Raw genomic sequence first — 25,044 nt, 5'->3', positions numbered from 1 at the left:
ATGGCTTTATAGAGAGGATGGGACAACAGAAAAGAATGAGATGTAACCTGTTAGATCCTTCACAGAAAAATTCAGAAGAAGGGAAGTTGTGCAAATATTGAAGTTGAATTTCTGATTTAAAAATGCTACAAAGTGAAATTCTGCTCTGAAAAATGATTTTGTGAAAACAGCATTGGAGGAGGGGTTCTGTGTTTATTGACATCCAAGGCTTAACTATGCCTTGCAGGCACAACCCTCCTTTGGAACCAGTGAGGAGCCACTACCTCCCTGGGGGAACATTGGAAATAACTCATATCAAGCACTTTGGAATGGAACAGCATCCCCACTTTCATTGGATGTAGCTTATTATCTCCTACGCAGCCAGTCAGCTCTGCTTACCAGTGCATTGAAGGCGAGAGTCACAGGCCCCTCTGCTCCCACCCTTCTCCCTTGGAGGTGCTACATGTCCCCCAGGAAGAAGGGAAGAAACAATCTATGAACCATTGTGTATACAGACTGCTATTGTGTCTGGACTTATGTATACAAGGTGTAGCATGGGATGGCTTCTTGCACTCTCCTCCCCAACTACACCCCCATGGAATGGCCAGGCAGAATCTGTCCTTAACAATTATTTATCTGTTCATTTCAGGACAAGTTTGGCCTTCCTTTCACCCTGTCAAACTGCACTGAAGTCCATGCGACTGCATGGGGTGTGAGTGAGAGCAGAAAATGATTTGGGGTTATTGTTTTTACTATAACAACACAACCCCTGCTACAGGAAAGCACTTAAGCACATGCTAAATGTTAAAGGCATGCTTAATTGCCATTGATGTCAATGCCTAAGTGCTTTTCTGAATTGGGGCCACAGTTTGTCGGGCAGTTTCATCAGCTTTACTTGGAAACTGGAAGTCACACTAGGTTCTTTCTGGCTCATGCATCATAAACAGTAAAAAAGATTCCACATTCCAAATTCAACAGTTTTCACAGGAAGGACTGAAGGCAGAAAATGGTTCTTGATTGGAAATTTAATTAACATTGCTGTCACTGATGTGTGAGCTCCCTCTCTCATACTAGTAGCATCCACTGGCTGAACAATATTCTTTCACACCAACAGCTTTCATTGCAGGGTTAATAGGAGTAAAAAGTAGTAAAAAAAAAAAGTCACCAAGGCCAACAGATATGCATCTGAAATACACACACAGGGGAGCAGAGCTATTGAGGAAGAGAGTTCATTTTCACATAGTCTCTTTTCAAAAAATAACTGCACTTTGAGCCTAGATTTCTTTGTAAAAAAGAAAAAAAAGGCAGTTCGGTAGAACTGTATAGCTCTTGAGCCATTCTAAATGCTTAAAAGAAAACTTGATCTCCCCTGTTCTTGTCTGGGGACCAAATCCTGAATTCACTGGCATGGATGCTGAAAGGACAAAAGCAGTGGAAACATTGCTTATCCACTGACTAGTGGCCACAGTTCTGGAAGCCTCAGCATCTGCAACCTCACATGTGCTGATGCTAAGATGCTTATGGCGATTCTCCACACAGCAATGAAAATGGTGTGAGAATAGGGCACGGCAGGGAGTGTCCAAGCAAAAGCACAAACCTAGGTAACCCTAAATAAGCATAGGAAAGGAGAATTGGGCTATGTCCACTATCCTACCCCATAGCCAGTAATGGCTGGAAGAAGCCTACTATGTGGGTACCCTGGCCCCTAATTCCCTCATCTCCTTCAGAGTTTTATGTGAGTGTAGCCCTTTTACTTGGGTTTTGCTTGAGAGTTCAGGATTTAGCCCTGTATGTCTAGAAACTTCAGAAATCAGCAAATCCAATTTTATTTAGTAAGGAAACCTGGAACACTTCTGTTTATTGTTTAGATCAGTAACTAGAGAGATTTACAGAAGAGACTTCTAGCAAAACCAAAACCTGGATCCTTTACAAATATTTAATGTATGGCTAAATTCCAAAAGAAGGCTCCATCTAAAGCACCAGGGGCCTGATTCTCCAATTTTATGCCAATGAAATAATTGGTTTCAATGGAATGATTGTTCTGTAAAAGTGGAATAGTGGAAAGAAGAATGAGGCCACAGATGTAAAGTTATCAAAACCCATAATATGTCAAGAAGGCTTCCAATTAGTTGATCAATAGACATAGAGAAACTTACCTTTAAAATTTGGTCTGATTCTTGCATCATACCCTGATGTCCTTCCCATCAATTTGTCCAAAAAATCTGAAGGAGACAGGGTCTGTGAAGGGGATTTTCCAGATCTGGAATCATGTTCTTTACAGAAAGCCGCCCTAAACAAATTATTAGCCACCATTAGCGACTATTCAGCTCTCATTGCCTTTATGTTTAGGGAGGAAATTATAATACTCTTTAAAAAAATTTTCATCAGAATTGATTGTATTAATGAATAGATAGGTAGAAAATGGATCAGAAAATTTTATTTTAGAAGTGAAAATAAGTTTCAAGTAAAAGAAATATATCTGTGCATCACAATTTGCTCTATAGAATACATAGACTATAAAAAGAAAATTGTTAAAACTGTAGGATTTTAAATAGATGTCTTCAACTTATCTGATTATTTAAAGCATTCTCCTGAGGACTTTGATCTCCCAGTTCATGTTATTGTCAGAGTTACATGTATGCGACTGAAACCAATTTTCACTTTAAGCTAGTCCTAAGGTGGCTTCAAACTTCCATACAATGATTGGCAAAACTCATCACAATACAGTGAAAATTGTTGACTTTGTTAATATCCAAAGCAAAACAAAAACATAGGAACAGCAATAGTCTTTACAGATTCCATTAAATTGGTTTTAAATGGTGTTAAAGACCCAGTTCTTTACCAGCTGTATATTTATTTTCCCGGAAAAAGGTTTGAGAAGCAAACACATCTGATTTTAATCTTCTACCTACAGCAAGCAATGATAATGGTCCTTTCCCCCATTTTTACCATCACTTTGTATTTATATCCAGACTTTTTTGAATAGGTCTGTGTCTTGAGGTTTTAACATTAAGTTAATAGTACCACCATGCCTTTGTAGCTTTGTAGATACAGCATATTAGATATTTCAGGGGAAGGGAATCTCAGATGGTTGTTCCCTAAGCACTTGAACAAATTTGGACTGCAGGGACATGGATTCTGTCATAACCATTATTTAATCAGTGAGTTTAAAATATGACTAATTCTTTTGGTTCCTAAATTATCTGTTTTATATTTTAATATAATCTCTGAGAGGTATCAGAAGTAATCCTATCACAATGTCTTCTACAGTATTGGTGTATTTAAATATGTGCCCAAAAGACATCATTCACTTTGAGCAGTATTTCTTGTTACTATTTTTTATCATCAATGTGTGAGTACCTATCTGTAAACAGCCAAACATAATGATCTGAAATCTAAAGGAAATAAATACTATTTTCCCCCACTAAAATATTTAATTGTTAGAATACTATGTCGTCTTCAACGTCTGTGATATTATCACCATATTTTGCAGGTTCCATTTTTCTGACAATGACAGGGTACTGCTTTGATATTTTAACAAAGATAGAAATTATTCCCCACTTAGCTGGTAAAATGTAATATACAATAATAAAAAGTGGATAGCCATTCAGTATACTTATTTGGAATGACCTAACACAAATCACTTGTGTTTCCACTTGGAACCACCATGCTAAGTGATGTGGTCATCCCAAACTTGCAAATATAAATAATATTTCATTGTCACTGTACACACACTTTTTATATGTATGTACACACACAAACATATTACATTAATAAAACTCAGGTGAACCATTGCTTTGACAAATAACCTTCCAATGGTTTTTTGGAATGCTAAGGAAAACTCAATAACTGAATCAATATCTCCTCCCTTCTTTGAAATTTCAAGAACATTCCTATATACTGCTACTTGAAGTAAGGAGTGTAAAAGAATTATTGATTGGTTCAAGATCTTCCCAGATTCAGAGGGCTAGTTCTCTAGATACAAATCACCACATCCCTGACAAAACTGGTTCAATCCTTCCCACAGCTTGGGAGGAAAAAACAAGGCAACCTACTAAATAACTTCCAATGGGAGTGGAGAGAGTAAATTGCATTCCAAAAGGGAAAAAAAAACAATGAAAATGTTGTTCAGCTATGTAGACGTTATTATTAAAACGTGTCTTTAAATCAGAAGTGGAAAATGTATTGCACAAACTTGGGATTTTTGTGTGTGTTACCAAGCAACGGGGCTCTTCCAGTGTAAAAGGTATTGCCTATATAACACTAATATGAAACACTTTCAGACGTAGCAAATAAACTAGGATAATATAAAGTGGTTGCATATAGCTCTGTTTTCCACACCTTTTGGTAAATATCAGCATACAGTTATTTCACCTACCTGAAATGGTTTGTCTCTAAGAAAAATGCAAACAAGGCTATCAAAATTTTCACTAGCTGCCCGTTCATTCCTCCTGTTTTGTGTGATGATTATGGAAAATATCCCAGAAACGATTCCAGAGAGAAGCAGGGGCAAGTACCTTGTGCTGTCTAGATTCCCAAATCCAGCAATAATTTGATTTTCTTGAAAATCAAAAAGAGGAGATCTGGATGTCTACAAATTGGGGGTAAAAAATAAGAAGTGCCAGTCCTCGGAATCATGGTCAGGTCAAACCCAGGCTCATCCCCAGCAGCCAACACAAAACAGACAAAGCATCAGAACCGGTGGTTCCCCCGGCTGCTTTTACGGAATGATGAAAAAAAAATAAAATAAAAACGGCCCTGCTATCTTAAGAACATCATGCAAAAAGAAATCGCTGGCGCGCTGGAGAGCCGTCTGCCGTGGGTTTGTTTGATTTCCCTTTTGCTTCGGAAATCAGTATCTATGAGTCGTCGTGGGGCTGTTTCTTTTCTTTCCTCCCCCCCCCCCCCCCGCTCCACTTTCCCCCCTCCGGGCAGCGAGTTGTAAATATTGCTGGGGAATGATTGGTGTGGGCTGCAGAAAAAGCTACGCTCCTGTGCCGGAATGAGAGAGACGGGAGCTCACCCTGCCTATAGATTTCAGCACTTGGACAGCTCCGAGCCCCGCTTGTGGCGCATGCATCTTTCTCCGGCGGCCGGGGGGGGGGGGGCAGCAAGCACAGAACGTGACTCGGGTTCAGAGCCACCCCCCCAGTGACTAACTCTCCCGCCGCCTCCCCGTGTGCTACAGAATCGCACGGGCCCCATTCCCCTGCGCCCGGCGCCTGCCGGCAGAGGCTGCCGAGCTTGCTCGCCTCGCCCGTGCCCGGCTGTCCTGGGAGAGGAGGGCGACAGGGCAGAGCGGCAAAGCGGGCTGGCAACGGGGGAACTCGGCTGGGAACGCTGCCCTGGCCCGTCCACCCCACGGGCTGAGCAGGGGGCAGCCCTAGGGGAAGAACACGGCCGGGGGGGGGGGGGAAGGGCAGGGCAGAGGGGGCCTGGATGGGGGCGGCAGGTAAAGGCCCTCCCTCCAGAAGCAGCAGGGGCCTCCATTGCTTTGGCCTCTGTGGAGAAGGGAAGGGTAAGGACAGGATGGGTCACCGGCCCTAGGGAAAGGGGAGGAAGAGGAGGCCCCTTTGCCAGGCCCTGGTGGAGAAGGTTGGGGAAGCTGCCTCCTGCTCTGGGTCTCCTAAGGAAGAGGCAAAAAAAATATCACCCTGCCGCTGTGGCCCTCAGCCCCCTCCCGGGCTCCAGGAGAGGGGGAAGAAAACAGCCGCCCCCTGGTCCCAGGGGGAAAGGGCAGGCAAGAGCAGCCCCTGACCTCTACCCAGGTATCTGAAGGCTGTAGGTGCAAAAGGGTTACCTGTGGGGCAGGAATGCAGCCCCCCTGTGTGCTCCAGCCAGAAAAGGGCCCTTTCTTGGCCTTTATGAGAAAGAGGGAAGGGGCCCCACGACCTGAGCGCTAGGAGGGCAGGGGGGGAAGAGCCCTCCAAGAGCATTTGTAGGAGCAGCAAGGGGCAGTTTGCCCCTTGTGAGGAAAGAGACAGGTGACGTGGTTCCTTCATCCACTCCCCCACTTCTCTTGCCTTTCATTCCCACAGAAGGTAAGGTGAATAGACTTACCAAAAGTCACTCGACAGGTCAGTGACAGAGCCAGGGATGGAGCCCAGGTCCCAGGCCCTGTCCAAGGCATCTTCCAGATCCTGTATTGTTTATTTATTTGTTATGTCTTCATGTGATGAAGTGGAGCGAGGCCTGGTGGGATTGAGAACTTAATACAGCGAAGATGTACCACGTCACTTGGTGCATCTGAGGTACATAGAGAGCTAACAAGAATAGTAATAGTAATTGCTAATCACTGCTGTGATGGCATTTCTGAGGTTGTTACAAGCTTGGACACGTTAGAGCAGCCCTGAAGGGCATCAGGGACTGAAGTAGTCCATAGGTGGTCTCAGCAGCGGGGGAGGGGGTACAAAGGTAGCACAATATCAGCTTTGACCCTCATAGGTGCCCTGAACAAGGCCCCGCACACTTGAGGATGGAGTCTATAACTGTCATAGAAATAGTCCAGTAATTTCTTTTAGGTAAATAAATGAATTTATTGGAACCTGCTGTCTATGTTAGAATTCTGAAAAAAAAAAAATCAATCAATCAATGGAGAAGGAAAAGGCATTTATCCCCTTTGACACCTCCCAAACAAGTTACTTTTCCTACCACAGCTTTATGTCCAGCTATATCCTTGTCCTCCTTTCCCTCCATGAACTCAGTTCACCAGAAACACTATTTCACTCCTTTAAATAGGTTCCCAGAAAAAAAATTTTAAACACCGAATACAAAGATATTTCTCATTCCCTTTGATGTGAAAAAAAGCCACAGTTTATGATACATTTTTTCTAATGATTGTGATCATCTTTAAAAATTGCCTATGAAGAGCTGTTGCTGTGTTCCCAAGTTAGTCAGGGATCAAGGCTATTTAGCATCATTCATTAAACTGGAAATAGTTGTTTGTATTTAGTCAGATACCGTACCATTTAAAAAAAATTGACTTATTGGCCAGGCACAGAAGTTACCAGTCATTGATTTTCTGCTCCTTTATGATAATTCAACAACTGTCCTAAAAGACCACAAAAGAAATAAAATGTACAAATATAAACCTAACACAATTCCCTCCCCTCTTTCTCCATCAGGGCAACAACATCAGCTGCAGTTTGGAAGGTCCGGTACACTCTGTCTTTGACATTTCATGTATTTGTTAAAATCACTACCACCAATATCTAACAACATATCACAAATATATCTGAATCACTGTACTCAGACATCCAACAATACCTCCAGCAGATAATTCTGATTAAAATGGTATTAAGAGAAGCCATATGTTTGGTACTGTGGTTTCTCATTCTGGGAAGCGCTGTCTGGGAGACTCTCCTGGAAATATCGTAACATAGTCAAATTCCTCTCTCCTTAGACAAAGGCATACATTTCAGAATGCCTTCCTAGCTCCCACTCTCAGGCAGGGAGTTGCTGATAATGCTAGAAAAAAAAAAGGAGTACTTGTGGCACCTTAGAGACTAACAAATTTGTTTATTTAACCCTAATGCTCAAATAAATTTGTTAGTCTCTAAGGTGCCACAAGTACTCCTTTTCTTTTTGCGAATACAGACTAACACGGCTGCTACTCTGAAAACTGTGATAATGCTAGGTAAATTATTCCTAAAAATTTGGACTAAAGGAAATTGTGAAGTAACAACTTCTTCCAATAACAGGAAATATCTATTATGTCTCTTTAACCTACACTGCCACCTGCTTAAAAATGTGAGGAATCTCAGGAATGTTTGTGGATGTCATCCCAAAGAAATCATTGCCTACCTCTGATATCTCTTTGCGGAGGGTATCTAAATAGTTTTTGTGACATAACTATTGCTTTTAGGGGCAGGCAGATGTATAGATATACATTCAAGACATAGCAACTGATACTTTAAGTGTATAAATGGTAACTAATTCTGTACCTTTTTAACTAGCCAAGTTTTTCCAAGCCATGTCTCTTAACAGCTGTTTGTGTTTCTCAGCTGTTTTTCTCAAAACATTCCTCCAAATATCCTGTCCTCAATTACAATAAAAAAAAAAAAAGTATGTGTAAAAATGTCACAAGAGGCATAGCAACAGATCAAATCCTTAAATTTTTATCAGGGTTTTAGTCTGTCCTTTGTGAGGAAAAGTTCCTGCTAATTTCAATGAGAGTTTTTTCTGATTAAGGACGGAATACATTGAAGGGCTGAATAAAAAAAAAGTGCATAAATGTTTTAAAATTTAGTTTAATAACAAAATATAATAAGATAATAGCATATTTTATGTGCATAGCTCTATTTATCTGAGCAACTCAAAACAGCTAGGATCTCTGTCTTAGGGTTCAGGGCATACTACCATCATTCATACATAGAGAGGACCTTCCATGCATGGATGTCCCCCTCTCCTATGAGGCGATGGTGGAGAGAGGGTCAGTCATCACTGCAAGTGTTTCTCCCTCCCTCTATAGAGGGCAATGAAATAGGGACAGTCAGGAAAGTTTAGAGTGAATCAGCTAAAGGTGTGAAGTCAATTAGCATAAATTAAAGTGTTTTAACATCCCATCCCCCCCAGTACTCTCACTCAGTGGAGGAAGATTTAAATTACAGGGAACTAAGGTCACTTTAACCCTGAATGGAAGTGTCCACACAGGGGGGTGACACTCAGTGCACATAGACTTCACCCCTTTAGTTGATTCATCTTAACTTTGAGTGCCCCCATGTAGATATGCCCCACACTATCATTTGTCTAGAAATGGATCGTTTCTTTAAGGCCTACCCTCTTGTGAGGGGTGGTATAGAGCACCATAAATCACAGGGGAAACATTCTGGCTCAGACACACGCAATGCCTCCCAATGCTTCCTCTGCTGTTCTCGGGAGAGTAACTTCTACCTTCAAGGAGCACAGTGCACTTCTCTTGACCCTGCCTGGCTGGCTCATCAGCACATGATGGGACACTTTCTATCCCTTTTCTGGTGAATTGCTCCTAGGGGACAACTTTGGCAGCTTCTTCTACACGCCCCTGTGTTCAGAGGTTGCTACTGGGGCAACCCTTAATCGAAGAGCTCCTTATTCCCTCTACACCAATGAACAACTGCGTTAGATGCAGGGTAAGCTTTTAGAATGTAATCTCCTTGGGGCCTTCCATTTCTCTAACGTTCCATGCAAACCTATGGTGCTGTATAAACAGATCATTGAATCTGAAAGGAACCCTCTCTAAGGCTGCTCGGCCATTAATTGTGGTGACACTTATTGCAAACGTTTTTAATACATGATGATTTTCTTTTTAGGAATATGCTTTAGCTCTGACTAATACTCTACGGAGTCACCCTTCCTCATTATTTCCTCATGTTACACAGAGGAGAATAAAAAAATAATATAAACAGGTCACAACTAAACAGACGCCACGCTCCTGTTACCTTATTTACTCTCTCTGGGTTCCACTGTGCCAGGTGCTGAGCGCTCATGTGACATGTTGAGTGCCCTCAACTCCCTCTGATGTCAATGGGAGTTGAGGATTCTCAACACATTGGTCAGGACCTTGCAAGACTGAGCCCTCTAAGTGCTTCTTCCAGGATTACTTTATAATTCCACATTCCCACAGGATCTGTATATTCCTACTATTAATTTATTCTTATAGTATTTGTCATTTTGTATCTAAGCACAGCCATTTTAGCATCATGCTAGTGTTGGAGAGAAGAGGGATTTTTTTAAATATTTGAGAACATTTTAATTAATTGCTACACGATCTGTGCATGCAGATTTGTGTTTCCTTCACTAGCAACTGATGTGATCTGTCACCTGATACAGTATATTTTAGATATATTCCCTTTCAAAATTTCTGTATGCAGTCAAGAAGCTTCCCCCCCCCCACACACACACACACACTTTCTAGCTCTACAGGGGCAGTCCTGATATCCTCTGTGATATAGAAAGCAGGATTCCAAGAAAGAGGTGAGGAGTGGAAGATATAGCATCCTGACCACATCTTTCTTTTGACATGCATACTAACACACTGGCCTGCAGAGCAGCTCTGACACACCCAGGGGACCAATCTGCTCCATTCATCTCCATTCATGAGGAAGAACCACAATCTAGAGCTAAATATGTAGTGGGAAAGGGTCCAGATTTTATCCTTATGCTAATCAGCTATTCTGTGAAATACCTTCTTAACTTTGGTATAGTTTTGTGATTATGGACACAGGGAGGTTGTGTTTAACTGGCAAGTCATCAAGGGGAAAAAAATCTCTGTCAATGAGACTATAGAGAGAGTATTCCCTTATAAATTCCCTCTTTCCACTATGAGTACAATGATCCTGATTCACCATAAGATTTAAAACTTGCTTAAATCTACCCCTATTCAGCAAAGCACTTAATCTCCCTTGCTTCAACAGGTCTGACAACCTACTAACCCCCAACCTCATGTTGTCTTCATGAGAGGGAGAGGTTCATCACCTGCTTCCCTCCTTGGCTTCTTTGCAGCTCTATTTCCTCTTCTGGCATCTTTAGGGAGCATACATTGTCCCCATTTTTCTACAAAAGCATGAAAAATCAAAGTCCAAATGGCTTCTGCTGACCTTCCTGAGCAACTTAGGTAGATCCTGATGCCTGATTGGCTTGAGTAAGAAACAACATACGACTTAACCATATGACAAAATCCAACTAAACCAACAACTCAAAACTTGAAAACAGACCATGAAAAGTTGTACTGAATTTTGAATGCTGATAATCAGATAGCGAGGGGGGAAGTTGTATCTAATTTTGATGAACTATTGACAGGAAACCACTGTATTTCCATGAAAGGTCTATGAACTATTTGACTATTTTACAAAGCATAGTCAGAAAATAGTTACACAGTTTATCACAAACAATCACGGACGGACATCAGTTATTAAGCAACCTACAGTGGAAGGCTCCTTCTAGTAGAAGAAGTTTTACATCTGTATCTGTGATTCTAAAACTTGAATAATACCGAACCTTAGTGTTGATGAAGGGTTCATAGTATTCCGACATATAAAATTTCTTTACACCTCAAAGAATACACAATCTCGTCACATGCAATTCGGCCTCAGGACATCATCCCTCCACATCCTTATCACAGAGGAGTGCCTAGGGAAATGATGATAAGAAATAGGCTGTAACATGTTCTACTATCGAGGTCTCATTTAAAAACCACACACCTGTTTGTGGTATGTTTCTGAAGCAACTTCAAAAAGACATTGCATTCTTAATAAAACTCAAAAGTTCAGAGGCAGAAATAAATGAATTCATATGATTTGGGTCAAAAGTCATCTAGAGCATCTTGAAACTGTTTAATATAAAAGTCATTGCAATTAAAAAGAAAAATGTAAAAGGTGTGACTGGATTAAAAAGGAGGCCAAAATCATGGACTTACATTAAAAGCCAGATCGCCCAGCTGAGGTAAACTGACATCACTCAGTTGATCACAGTAAAAATGTACCATTTCAGAGCTGATGATGAGGATCTGACTCTAAGTGTGCACGGTCTGCTATAGACTAGAGAAAGGGTCTGATCCAAAGACCATTGAAAGCAATTGGTAGCCTTTCCATTGATCTCAGTGGGCTTTAGATGAGGCCCAAAGAGTCAAATAGAAAAATAATCAAGTCCAATATATGACCTTTAATAGACGTGCTAGAACAGAAATGTTTGAGTTAAACTAAAAAGGTATGATCCTGAACTTGTATAAATTGACTTCAATGGAGCTAATCTGATGTATACTAAGTGAGGATCTGGCCCAAGAAATCTTCTGATCTCCCAGATTCCTGAGAAAGGATAGAAAGCTGCATTTTTTAACTCTTCCCCCATCACAGGGTCTCAGAAGCTGGATTCCTGCCCAAGCCCAAATGTCTATACTGTAATTTTATAGCCCTGTAACCCAAGCCCATGCCAATTGACCCAGGCCAGCTGTGGGTCTTTTATTGCAATGTAGACATCCCCTTAGGTGATGCCTAGGTGGGTGCTTTGCAAATCTCTTATGAAGCTTGAGCCTTCTTCACTTTAGAAAGTATTTGCTGATTTGGAGGGAAATGGGCCATGATATCTAAAAGTAGTTTGGTGTAGACCAGCAGTAATTTTTCCCCCTCCCACTGAGGCACCTTTATTAACACTCAGCAATCCAAGTTACTATCCCCCTGCACTATGCTGGTTCAAGATGCAGGGAAGGTGGAGCCAAAGCTCTGCTCATTCCCTGTCCCCCTGCAGCGGTTCCCTGGGGAGGGAATAAGCAGGCAACCCTGTTTACTTTTACACACTTTGTCTGGTTGGCAGGGATTGGGAATCTTATTCCCTTTTCATGGGCTTGCAGTCTAAGTCACAATCTAGCCCATAGTAAATACCAGGAGAATGTTAAGAAGCTGCCTTTCTACCAAATATGGCTCATCTCAAGTGAGTGGAAACATCGGATACAATTTTTTTTGTATAATTGTATACACTGCCCCACAGTTCAGACTACAGAGCTGTGAATAACAGTGCACTCCAAAGGGCTGTGCTGTAATTCCCTTATGTGGACACTATGGTTGTAAATGAAAGGGTTCCTAGTTCACTTTAGGTAATCCTTTTTGGTAATGTGAACTAGGAACCTTTTAGTTACCACCTGCAGCATCCACACAGGGGAGTTACAGCACAGCCCTTTGGTGTGCACTGCTATTCATACCCCTGTAGTTCAAAAACTACAGCAAGTGTCTAACATACGTCTGATTGGGTAGCTAACAAAGAATTCTGGTATATCAGACTATTAGGATGATTTATCTAGCAAACCCTAGGATTCTAGTTCATATGTACATGAAAACTGTCACAGTTCTTGATTTCATTTCCAGTAATTACTTTGCTCCAGCTGTTTTACATTGATCTGATGTACAGATCTTGCTTTGTACTGTAGATTAGTAATTTTAGTAAACACCAAAAATGTTTTAGTAATCCATGCCACACATTATACAGTCTTTCCTTAAAGCCATCAAGTTAAATATGCCTGTGTTGTGATACTGACATCTGTAAATCTTGGACTTTGATATTTTAATCAAATCTGCATCTTCACTGATTTGCAACAAAATGTTTTAAACTTTACTCCTTTTAATGCTCACTGAGCTTAGTCACAACATTTAAATTGTCTTTGCAATATGGCATCCTATCAAGTCTTAAGTATGTTGAGGTCTAGAATGGTGTAATCATGTTTACAGACAGAAGATGACTGGCAAAGCTTAATTTATTTGTAAACGCATTACAAGAGTTTCCTTAAACTGCTCTTTTAATTTTTTATGCCTGGTGAAGAACATGCCAAAAACAATAGTAGTACAAAATATGAATGATTTAGATAATTAGTCATGTTGGAGTCTGTGCTATTGTGTGCAGTTGTCCTGGTTCTAATCAAGATTATGTATGCCCCAGTAAATCCAAAATATGGGTGCTACTATATCTGTATAGTGTCCCAGAATGTTAAAAAAAGAAAAACCTTGCTGAGTGATATTCTGACCTTGCCTTGTGATGTTTGTGCCATGATATTTCTTTGTCACACAGTCCAACTGAATGTTCAGTATTTATTCAATATCAAGACACAATTACAATGAAACACTGATTTTGTGGTTCTTCATGGCCTGATTCCACATAATGTCTCCTCTCATTTTCTCTCTCCAACCTTCAGTTGTTTAACAAACAGGAGGGATGGGTGTCCATGTGTGTTCTCCCCACAGTTCTGGCTGCTGGGGATGGAGGGCTCTTTCTCTGTGCTTCCTCTGGCAGCTAGGAAGGAAAAGGAGTGATCTCAGTGCCTTCATTCCAATTATTCCCAATAACCCCCACTACCTCACAGGCACCAAGCAGAGTTGTGAGTATTCCAGTGATAAGAACTCCCATTAAATATCAAAATAGGATGAAAGACCCTAGGAAATCTTTGGTGGTTCTTGAGGCACAGGCTTAGTATCACTGGTTTGGATGTTCAAAATTAGTTTTCTCTATGCTTAAAAGGTGACCTGCAAAGTATCATCTAAATTATTAATTTTAGAGTGATAACTATTCATAAACTTTATAACATCGAACTTTTCTATCTCTGGTGTGGCTAGGGCAAGGGAATAAGCATTAGAACATAAAGCAGTGATTTATCCCTGGTTCTGCCACCAGCTTGGGCAAGTCATTTATCCTTGCTGGATCTCAGTTTCCTTTATTTCCCCCTTAAGATATTACTGCTATCCAGAGATCTCACTATGCTCCACAAAGTTTGTTCTCTCTCACCACTGAAATGAAGCCATATCTGTATGGTCAGCATACAGAAATACCACAGACTACCAATATCTGTGAAGCACTTTGAAACCTAAAGATGAAAGCTGCTATGCAGCGTGTTATTTATTAACTATTGTGTCAGATTGGCATACTATGGACTTGTCATATAAATGACATTCATGGACTCTGTCCAGCGTACACAGAATAGTACATGGTACTACAAAATGGCACACGTTGCTATCCACATGTGTATAAAAAGTATTATTTGAGATGTATACAGCCATACAATTAAAAACATATGCATAGTGGAGCAAAATGAAGGCTGCCTGTGCATTTCCTGACTTTAGTGCTTAACTATGCAACCTGTACATTTTCTTAACTTAAAATTCCAAACAAAAAAATTACCTCAATGTTCAAAAGGTTTAAAATATCAACTGGTCTCTTCTCACATTTGGTGATGTCCTCTGGCAGCAGCAATATTGAGTAACAGCTTACAGAGATGACAGAAGAAAAATGCATTATAAAAGATGTGTGCTAACCTCTTACCTTTGAGAAATAATTAAGCAACCAAGCAAAATCTGCATCAACAACATTGTACTCATTGTTGCAGTATCAACCTAAGTTTGACTTATAAATATTAGACCAGTGTATTTAGTAGTCTACAGAGTAGAAACAATAAGGTCTGGTGAAGAGTTACCAAAAGTTAAAAAGTTTGTTCTCCCCTCCCCACAGTGCATTACTATTGACAATAACTATTGACACAGATAAATTAGGTTTCAGAGTAGCAGCTGTGTTAGTCTGTATTGGCAAAAGGAAAAAGGAGTACTTGTGGCACTTTAGAGAGAATAGATAAATTATGCATTCGTTACACAGTATATACTGAGAGAAGAGGCTCCTACAGAGAGATTGTGGATTCTTTCATATCTATCCTTTAATTGTTTACACACTAGAAAAACAAAGATCATTCTCTCAGACAGCAGTGAGGTTAAGGCAAAGAAAAGGAATTCTTCTTGTTTAGACAGATCTTCTTTGGTGCATATCTGCTGAAGCCTCTCCAACTATTATGGCATTTGTTTAAAATGCTTAAACCTAGATGGGTAGTAAAAAGTATCTCAGTCCATATCAAGCTGTGGTATTCACTAAAAGCTCAAGCCTATCTGGAAGACTTCTTTCATTATTTAAAAACTGAAATTAATTTATCCACCCAGTGGACAGAAATGGTCCCTTTAGAGCAGCACTAAAGAAGTCTATTCATACTTTGTTTTTACTCTGAAGGCTTATGTGGCATTTGTGATATTTTTGTAAATATGCAATGCACATAATTTAAAAAAAGATTTTATGAGTCTTCTGCCCAAATCTTCCCATTACTTCACTAGCCAATTCCAGTGCAAGAAGTGGAATTTCTAAGGGAAATTTTACCCACATAAAACCAGTTGAACATTCAACTCATGAATAATTGTTTAAATAAGTTTTGAAAATATTTTTACAGAAGCATGGTAAAGAATTTTTAAAAAAGTTATTTTAGTTTTCAGGCTAAATTCTCCTTCCTAATATGCAGGGATAAGCTCATCAAGGCCTTGCGTACAACTCATTAAAATCAGTAGGAGTTCTGGGATTTAGGTCCTGATCCACCTCACTGAAGTCAAGCGGAGCCTGTCTATTGCCTTCAACTAGAGTTCAGGTTCACCCTGGGGGTTACAGAAGGGAATTTAGACATTTATGTTTTTTACATTTGTAACATCCCCTTAAACACAAACACATTACTTTGGCTACCAATGTAAGCATTTTTCAGTTAGCAAACAGTTTTGTTTTGTGTTTTCTTGGGAACACAATCTTTTGTCACTTAATTTCCTTCTTAGTGACTGAGCATCATTCGTAAGGTCATGGATATGCTGCAAAACATCACAAAACATTAGGTCCGACAAACTGCCTTGCTGCAACAGATTGAGAGAAATCTGTCTTTGAAAATAAAGAAATAAAAACAGTGAAGTACCAATCTGCCCCTTTAGTCACATGCTAGGCTGTCACTCAGTCCCCAAAGCCAGTGCTGCTCATGGCAAAGAATTAAGCATAATCCACAGAAAAGATCTGAGATAGCCTCATAGTGTAACAGGCACCTTGGCTATATGACATGATACAGAGCCCTCTTCCCCTATTACAGAAGTTAGGCCATTCATGGAATGCTGAATGAGTTCATTGATAAATGTGGTCCTGCTATTTCCAGCTGTGTTGCAAGAAGGGACAGTCCAAGCCACCCCAACCTTCATAATACACATGGATAATGAAAACACACTATTGAGATAGGAAGCTGCCTCCTTGTTGTAGTATTAGTTATATACACTGGGAGCCTAAGGGACTGGGTGTTAGGGGGTTATTCCTTCACCCGCCTACTTCCCTGATCCTTTGTGCATGAAAGGAGAGCAACAATACCCGAAGTCCAAAGGTGCAAACAATTAGATGTTTATTGGGGTGAACTTCAGACAAGCATGATTCCAGTTTCCTTCCTTAGCGTCCCCCTTCCCAGCTCTGACACCACAGAACCTTACTTATGTCCCTATTCCCATTCCCCCCCACCCCAGCAAAACGATTCCAATTTCCCCACCTCCATTCCCTGTTCCCATCCCCTCCGTCCTTACTTCCTGACTGCAGACTATAGTAAAACTTGAGTTCTGCTTAGCTATACCTTAATCATTTTCTTGATATTTAACTAACTAATCCTAACATGATTTAACCAATTATATCCCACAACCTTAGTTTACATCCAGCAAAATTACACAGCAGACAGATTATACAGACAAACAATAGGGAAATGGGGACTACAGTGATAGAAAACAGAAGCGAGGATTTCGCCTCCCAGCTATTGATAAGCGAGTTCTTGCCAGACAAAAAGAAAAGGAGTACTTGTGGCACCTTAGAGACTAAAATTTGAGCATAAGCTTTTGTGAGCTGCAGCTCACTTCATCGAATACAGACTAACACGGCTGCTATTCTGAAACTTGCCAGACAGGATGCTATCAAACTAAGTTTCCTTTTACATCTTCTAGGCACTTCCCTTTCTCTGGAGGTGATAGGAATACAATCCTGTCCTGATAATGCCCAACGGCCCAATAGCACCTTATTTCAATGTGACTAGTGAGGACATGAGCGGTCGCTTCCCAGCTCATGGCTGCCTCTGCTGCTTAGCCGGAGGCCTTAGCCTAAGAACAGGGCCTCAGTAAGACTGTCAGTGAGAGAAGGCCCTTACACGGGCACACAGTGATTTTGATTCTTTTATACCTCTGTAACTAGCTAAGTGATAAGAATGCACCTAAATTCTTAGAGTACAGGCCTTTACAGACAGGCCTGAATATCTAGATCCTAACACTGGGCACTCAACTCCCACTGAATTTTACTCCCTTTCATCCAGAGATCCCATTATACACAAAGTGTACACGCTATATCTATCTATGCACAAGGATCTGTTCACTTGCCACTAAAATGCAGCCACATCTGCATGGTCAGTATATAGTAACACCATACAACAGTTCTGGACAGGAAAAGTACCTACTCCAGCAAAGAGAAAAGGAGTTCTTGTGGCACCTTAGAGACTAACAAATTTGAGCATAAGCTTTTGAGCTACAGCACATAGGAGGAATGTAGGTAAGCAGAACAGAATTATCCAGTTGGGATCCTGCTGGTTGGGGTTAACAGTCCTATTCCGATTAACAGCTGAAGAATATTTAAATGACCACAGTTGTTTAGGATCAGAGTATTATGCCTCATCCAAATGATGGCAGTTCCAGTAGCACTGTCTCCTCCTAATACCATGCTATGGCATTGGGTCTGTACGACCTAGAATAAAGACTGCCATCTATTGAACGTATAAGACATGCTGTGATGGGGTATTTACCCCCACACTAGCACTGGCCTGGAAGAGGCCAATTAATCTTCACAGTTGTACCTAAAGGAAGGCCCAGGGATTTATAAATACTAATAGTGGATGAAGCCCAGCTGGGGGAAGAAGATGGGAGAAGAATAAAGAGAGGAAGTTTATACTAACAGGAGGGAGGTAGGGGAAGAGTCTGCAGTCATTTGCTGCAAGCGGAGAGATTGTGAGGAGGAAACCCGGGGGAAGAATAAACTCTGGGATCCCAGTCATGGAAGAGTCAACCCCAGAGGAACTGTGGAGAATGAAAGCCTTAGAAAGCAGGGTACAAAGAAGCCCAGGAAAACCACAGCAAGGAAGGGAATGGTGTAGACCATGGCTGATGGTTATAGGGTCGCTGGGCTGGAACCCAGTGTAGTGGGAGGGCTTGGGTTCCCCTATCAGCCACTGGGAAGGGCCATCAACAGCTGGTCCAATGAGATTGATACCCCAGAGGGCGGGGACCATGTAGAAACTTAGCCTGAGGGGTGAGTTGCACAGAAGCACTGTGTACTACAGGAAGTTAGTACTCAGCAGCAATGGAGTGGTCATCAGCAGGGGGTACCAAATGGGAAGAAAGGCATTACACCATGCCTGGCCAGTAGGAGTTGCTCTTGCAGTGAGTGAATCCCATTTCACATGCCCTCCAAACAAAACAAAGGGTCTGCAATCAAAAAGAGGCACTTTTTCTCCCAATACTGAACTGCAGTGCACTGCTTGTGCTCAACCACCAGTACTGAGATGGTACTTGAGATGCTCTCCTGCCAACATAGCTTCCACCTGTTGTTGAGGTGGAGTAAGTACATCCATGAGAAAGTGCTCTCCTGCTGACATAATACAGTAGTAAAGACTAGACTTAAGATGTCCCTGCAGTGATCTGCTCTTTATTTTCAATGGAGTGGAGGGACAGGGAATGAGGGCTTGGAGCTTCACACAGATCAGCTGCCAAAGAAAAGAACCACTGCCAGTTACATAAAGAAAGTAGATGCTTCCAGTACAGTGGGGGTTGGTTGCCAGCCATCCCAATTATTGAGAAGCTGCCTCAACTTCCAGGGCAATATCTCCTGTCTTGAACTGAACTTGTGACAGCACTTTAATGTCTTATTTCATGGAATGCTACCTTTTTAAAGGAGTGGGGACTAACAAAATTATTAGCAGTGTTTCTCAACCTTTTTGGTACCAGGGAACAGCTTGCTGATTCTTAAACTGTGTCAGGGAAATCTCAGGGACCGGTGCTGGTCCACAGACCAGTCATTGAGAAACACTGCTTTAGAGGAAGCCAGGGACAGAGTGATCTCAGCTCATTGCTGAGCTCTGCCCACCTTTCCCCTTCTGGAACCATAAAGAACTCTTGAAGTAAATCCATCCTATAATAAATCCACCTATTTTACAGAGGTTTTTGGTTCCTACAAGTGACTGAACAAAAACATCTGGAAAAATTTTTTAAAACAAAACAAATGAATTGTTTCAGATCTTTTCATCTGACAAAAGATTTCAAGTCAAGTGAAATGTTTCAGGTCAACCTGAAACTTTTTTGCAGGGGGATAGGGTGAGTTTTGTTTGTTTCATTTTGAGTCACCAAAACATTTCAGTCAACTGAAAATGAATTTGACCGAGTTTTGTTTTTATTTGGCCATTTCGGGTGGTTTTCACCCTTTGTGTTTTCTTTTTTAAAGCCACCATATTTAAAATCGAAAATGCCATTTTAAAGAGAAAAATCAAAATGAAATTGTTAAAATGAAAAGGTTTCAACTCTTACAAATAAATTTTCCCTACCTGATCTGATCTAGTAGTTTTGAACCCTGAAAAAAAGGGCATTTCTTGGTGAAAAATGCATTGAACAACAATTTACCCAGCTTTGATTGGAAGCCATGGGAGTTTAGAGCTATGATGTTGTCCACTAGGACTGCACATTTATGTTTCTATTGCATTAATGAAAAACAGAACAGGGGTGGCCAAACTGCAGCTTGTGAGCTGCATATGGCTCACTGTCAGTTAGAGTGCAGCTTGCTGAGCCCTCCCATCCCCCCATTCTCCGCCTATCTGACTGGGATGGGAGAGCTTGAAGCTTCTGCCCTGAAGTGGGACGCTGGGGTTAAGGGCTTCTGCCAGAGATGACTGCCAAGAGTTGGGGGGTAACAATTTCAACAGCTTGAGTTATACACTGCCAGGCACACCCCCCCTTATCCTCAGCAGTTCTCCCTGCAGCTCCTAGATGTTTGCTGCTGCTGCTTCTCCTCCCCATGGCTACAGCTGCCAGCTTGCTGGCTCTAACAGCTGCTGTGCAGAGAGGTGGTCTGGTGGCACCATGTGATGGGGCCAGCACATCCTAGTAAACCTGGGGAGGCATGTGACCCTATGTGCCCCTCCACCCATGCATCACCTCTGGCTTCTGCCCAGCAAGGAGGAGCATCCCAGGGCTTCATGCCTGCCAGGGCTCCAGCAGGAGTGGGGCTGAAACCCTGAGACCCCTTCCCCACAGAGCTGAAGCCCTAAGCCCCAGCAGGTGCCTCCCACAGGGAGTAAGCCCTGAGACCCCCCTCCCCACAGGGCAGAAGCCCTTAACCCCACTACTAGGCTAAAGCCCTGAGTCCTGGCAGGCACACCCTTGCTCTTGAACTTCTGAGGATTGTTGGTATTTGTCTGGGAGGGTCTGTACATTTGTCTACCCTTGGTATAGAGAATGCAGGAGAAAAAGTGAATTGAAATATTATACAAGGGATACAACTGACTTTTGTAGCCACTTAGTGCTTAGAAGGAAATTGCTCATGGGAGTTCCTTGTTCAGAATGGCTGCAGGGTTAAGCTTAACAGTACAACTGTATGCATGTTCCCTAATGTGTACCAAAATATAAATGCTTTAAAATGCCATGATAATCAGATTTAACGTATGATGTCATTTTTGCTTCTCAGAGTGCGAGAAGAATTTCCCCTATAAACACAATCAGAACAAATAGATGTAGGGTTACATTGTCCAGAGTGCCGTTTTCAAAATTTAGGCACCCAGGAGTCTAATTCTCACTGAAAGTCAGAGACAAACCAGGCCATAAAATAGAGGGGTATAAGAATAACCTCTTCACACTGTTCTCTTGTCTGTAGAGTGCATAATCAGGTTCTTAACAGCTTGGGAACTGGAACCAAAAGGCTTACTCCCCAGGCTTCTCTCTGCTCCCAGGCTGCAGCCTCTCACCTGCTGCTCTTGCAGCCTCTGGCTTTCACTTCTCCTGAGCATGGTCTTTCCTTTTCCTGTGCTCTAGAAGCTCTCTGGTGGCTGGATGTTGTATAGTGCCCAGTAATGAACCAGAAGATTCGTTACAATATTTGTAAAGGAGGACTTGTGGCACCTTGAGGCTAACAAATTTGAGCACAAGCTTTCGTGAGCTACAGCTCACTTCATCGGATGCATTCAGCTCACGAAAGCTTATGCTCAAATAAATTTGTTAGTCTCTAAGGTGCCACAAGTCCTCCTTTTCTTTTTGCAGATACAGACCGACATGGCTGCTACTCTGAAACCTACAACATTTGAGCATCTGAAAGGATGAAAATGCTTAGCCAAGAAAGATCTACTCCAGACTGTGCATCAAAACAATGGGCGGCAATTCACAAAGTAATGAGTGGGCATTGCCATTTTTAATAACTTGAAGGTGCTCAGTCCTGCACATAAGTATTCCTGATGAATTTCCAGAAGGCCCAATTTAAAATTATAATATTTTCCTCAGTAGGAAAGAGCATCTCAAAGTTGCCTAGTTATTCGTAGACTTCTCTTAGAGCACACCTATGGACAAATTTATTTGGATCCAGACAACTCAGCACACAAATGACATTACCAAGATTAGCAAGGAAATGAGGTACCACAACTGGATGTGATGCTCCATGCATTTTACTTTGAATCATTCACATTGATGAAGCCTGCTATTCCTTCTGATAGCAAATTACAACACACTGCACTTAGGCACAATTTGCATCAATTAACTGAAACTGCACTCCAAGATATTCCTCTTGTTTTAAGTGGCATTTGTTTTCCTGTTAGAAAAGTGCATATATTTCAGTCAGACATGCATAATGTATTAAAGGCAATTATGAAAATATACATTATCTATTAGTTGCAGAGGAAAATATTTGTGATGATTTTTACTGGTTTTGCAGTAGTCAGTTTTCCATTTCTTACCACCTTTCCCGGATTACTAATGAGTCTGAACTTGTGATTTTTAATGCCACTCCAGTTAGAGGGACAGGCACCAATCCAGTTAAATAGTGGACCCTTTCTGAAGCCTTGTTCCCAGATAGTTTTCTATATCTAAGAGACAACTAAAGAGCTGCATCTGTGCCATTCTCTGCCACCACACTCTGAAATACAATACTCCACCATCAGCAAAATATATAATCTGAAATACGTTCTTGAATTCAAGCTTCCCTGGGCAAAAATATGTAGAAAAATATTTTAAACACATGCTGGTTTTGCAGAACTATGATACTGATCTGAATCAACTGACTTTTGGAATCAATTGAAGTGAGCATGAACACTGCCAACAGCTACATCTTCATGCTCTGTCCTGTACAAATCTTGTGTCACTTATAAAGCTCTAAACTGCAAGATTTTGGGGAGAGTTCCCTGGAACAGCTTCAGTGAATTGGTGAACAGTGATATTTCTACTAGTTCCAAAAGCTTTCCTAATAAGATTATAGATTCCTTTCCCCTTCCTCTCCTTCCCCATTAAATAGCTATATATTTTATAAATATACAAGTTATTTTTCATAGCACTGTTGGGGATGTTTAGTTCCCAGACAGTTTGCTCTATTAACAGGAGTAGCTGGAGAGAGATACATCATCCTATGTAGAATTTCAAATATTACCCAGACCTGAAAATGTTGTTCTGGAAGCACCATCGCTACTGGTTTTAATTATAGTGTTAAACATGGTTAAGATAAACAGAGATACTGCAGATGTAGTTTCAACTAGATGCTATACAGCTTTTTTCCAGAAATATTGAGGCTTTAATTTGCATTTCTCTAGATAGTGAGCTATAGACAGCAGCCTCAGATCTGAGAATACATTACCATGCAAAACTGGCATAAAATAACCATTAAGGAATCTGTAGAGCCATCCAGTTTCTTTTAACTAAGCTATGTAAAGTAAATAAGGACATCATGGTAAGTAAACGTTCAGCTTCTCTGGTTTTTAAATTTTTAATAAAGAGAACTTTTTTTTAACCTAGCTGAATTCACTGTGTGTTAAAGATCATTTGGGATGAAATTAAAACTTCTCACCTTGAGAAATGCTATGGCCTGATTTTCAAAGGAATATCTGCAATCCCCATTGACTCCAATGATATTTGAGTGCTTGGCATTTCTGGAAACGAAGCCTGCAGCATGTAAGAGCAACTTATTTTGATGAATCAATCTGGCAGTACGGAACAGCCTGCATTCTCAAAAGGCACCTGGAACAAAGCACTGATATTCTTCTGTACTTTTTGTCTGTTAATCTTGTTACTTGAAAACACATATGCTTATTTATTCTGATGTTTGCCTCCACATGAACAGAAGCGAATGAATGCCTGGTGTCAGGAGATTTGATTTATTCCTACCTCTGCCAGGGGCTTCCCATGTATCACTTAAAATGGGACTAGCTTTGTGGTTTTCCATATTTAGCGTGTCAATTCCCATGTTAAATATCATTAGTTGACAAGTAAAGGCTGGGTTCTCATGTAGGAATTCATCCCTGGAACCTGTGCTGGGACTGGTGCAGATAAAGAAGGAAAATGACTTTCCTAATAAAACCCCAGACTGGGTAAAAACTCACCTTTTTGTGTGTTTCTTTACAAACCCAAAACTTAGGGCAGGTTTACAGATGGGAATGTTTTGACTTCCCAAACAATTTCTTTTCATCAAGAAGGGGCTGGAGAAATGGAGTTTACCCTCTTGCTGAAGGGAACACAGTGGGGTGTTGTATAAAGACTGTCACTTCTGATCTGGCTCTGGAAAGAAAATAGTAGCAAAAATCCCCAACTGCTGGAGACCTTAAAGTCTATGAGATTAAGCAACAATGAATATTTCAGCCATGCTGCAGCAAAGGTAGTGACATGCACTGCCAGTATTGTGAAGGCAATAGGCAGATGTGAGAGATGTGGGAAGGGAAGAGAATTCAGAATTAGGGATAACAGAGGTTAGGAAGTGGAAGCAAATAAGATTGAGTTGAAAAGGGCGATAAAACGCAGAGGCAATGGAGCTGTTGTGCTTGAGGAATGAATACTGGTTTGTAATGTCTTCTGTAAACTAGATCGGGAAGATAAACACATTTGTCAGTTAGCTGCCACCAAGCAATATTTGAACTCAAGTGTCCAGATTATTATAGCCAGAGCCACATTAACTCCAGCCCCTCAGTTTTCACATTTCTGTAACTATCTGCAGGAAGAAGCACTAATTAACCATAATAGCAAAACAATGTAAATCCACATATTGAATTCAAAATATCTTTTGACAGGAAAGCACAATCCACAGCAAAGTGTAAGTATTGCAGGCCTGTCAATTAAACAGGACAAGATATGGAATGAAGGCAGAAGATATTCTTATTGTTTCCTTGAACTGAAAGGATCAACAGCCCAGGCAGTCAGAAATAATTGTCTGTATTACTGCCTACAATCACTTTTAATGGGACTCAGTAGCAGCCGTGTTAGTCTGTATTTGCAAAAAGAAAAAAAGGAGTACTTGTGGCACCTTAGAGACTAACAAATTTATTAGAGCATAAGCTTTCGTGAGCTACAGCTCACTTCATCGGATGCATTTGGTGGAAAGTTTTTTTCCACCAAATGCATCCGATGAAGTGAGCTGTAGCTCACGAAAGCTTATGTTCTAATAAATTTGTTAGTCTCTAAGGTGCCACAAGTACTCCTTTTTTTCTTTTTGCAAATACAGACTAACACGGCTGCTACT

The 25,044-nt window shown here is 41.1% G+C and overlaps 1 protein-coding gene and 1 long non-coding RNA gene across 5 annotated transcripts in view; both read right to left on the bottom strand.

The window, feature by feature from the left end:
- The window catches only part of GLRA2 (glycine receptor alpha 2), a 169,865-nt gene extending 164,786 nt beyond the window's left edge, over window positions 1-5,079 (bottom strand). Inside the window, exons 1-2 of one of the 4 annotated variants that reach the window (XM_038413744.2) lie at window positions 4,358-5,079; window positions 2,136-2,269 (exon numbers count right to left, since the gene is read on the bottom strand). In XM_038413744.2, coding sequence (XP_038269672.1) covers window positions 2,136-2,269; window positions 4,358-4,425 — 202 coding nt within the window. In that variant the 5' untranslated portion in view covers window positions 4,426-5,079. Of the gene's footprint in view, window positions 1-2,135; window positions 2,270-4,357 lie in introns of those variants that run through there. The other 3 variants (XM_038413753.2, XM_038413788.2, XM_038413798.2) reach the window with 3 other exon arrangements.
- Window positions 5,080-13,183: 8,104 nt separating this feature from the next.
- The window catches only part of LOC119845693, a 15,714-nt gene continuing 3,853 nt past the window's right edge, over window positions 13,184-25,044 (bottom strand). Inside the window, exons 2-3 of the long non-coding RNA XR_005289690.1 lie at window positions 14,617-14,701; window positions 13,184-13,734 (exon numbers count right to left, since the gene is read on the bottom strand). This is a non-coding gene — a long non-coding RNA (uncharacterized LOC119845693). The remainder of the gene's footprint in view (window positions 13,735-14,616; window positions 14,702-25,044) is intronic.

The sequence above is a fragment of the Dermochelys coriacea genome, chromosome 1, assembly GCF_009764565.3.
Source record: "Dermochelys coriacea isolate rDerCor1 chromosome 1, rDerCor1.pri.v4, whole genome shotgun sequence".
Lineage (NCBI taxonomy): Eukaryota > Metazoa > Chordata > Testudines > Dermochelyidae > Dermochelys > Dermochelys coriacea.
The sequence above is the reverse complement of the archived record's forward strand: the minus strand, read 5'-3'. Positions and strand labels throughout refer to the sequence as shown.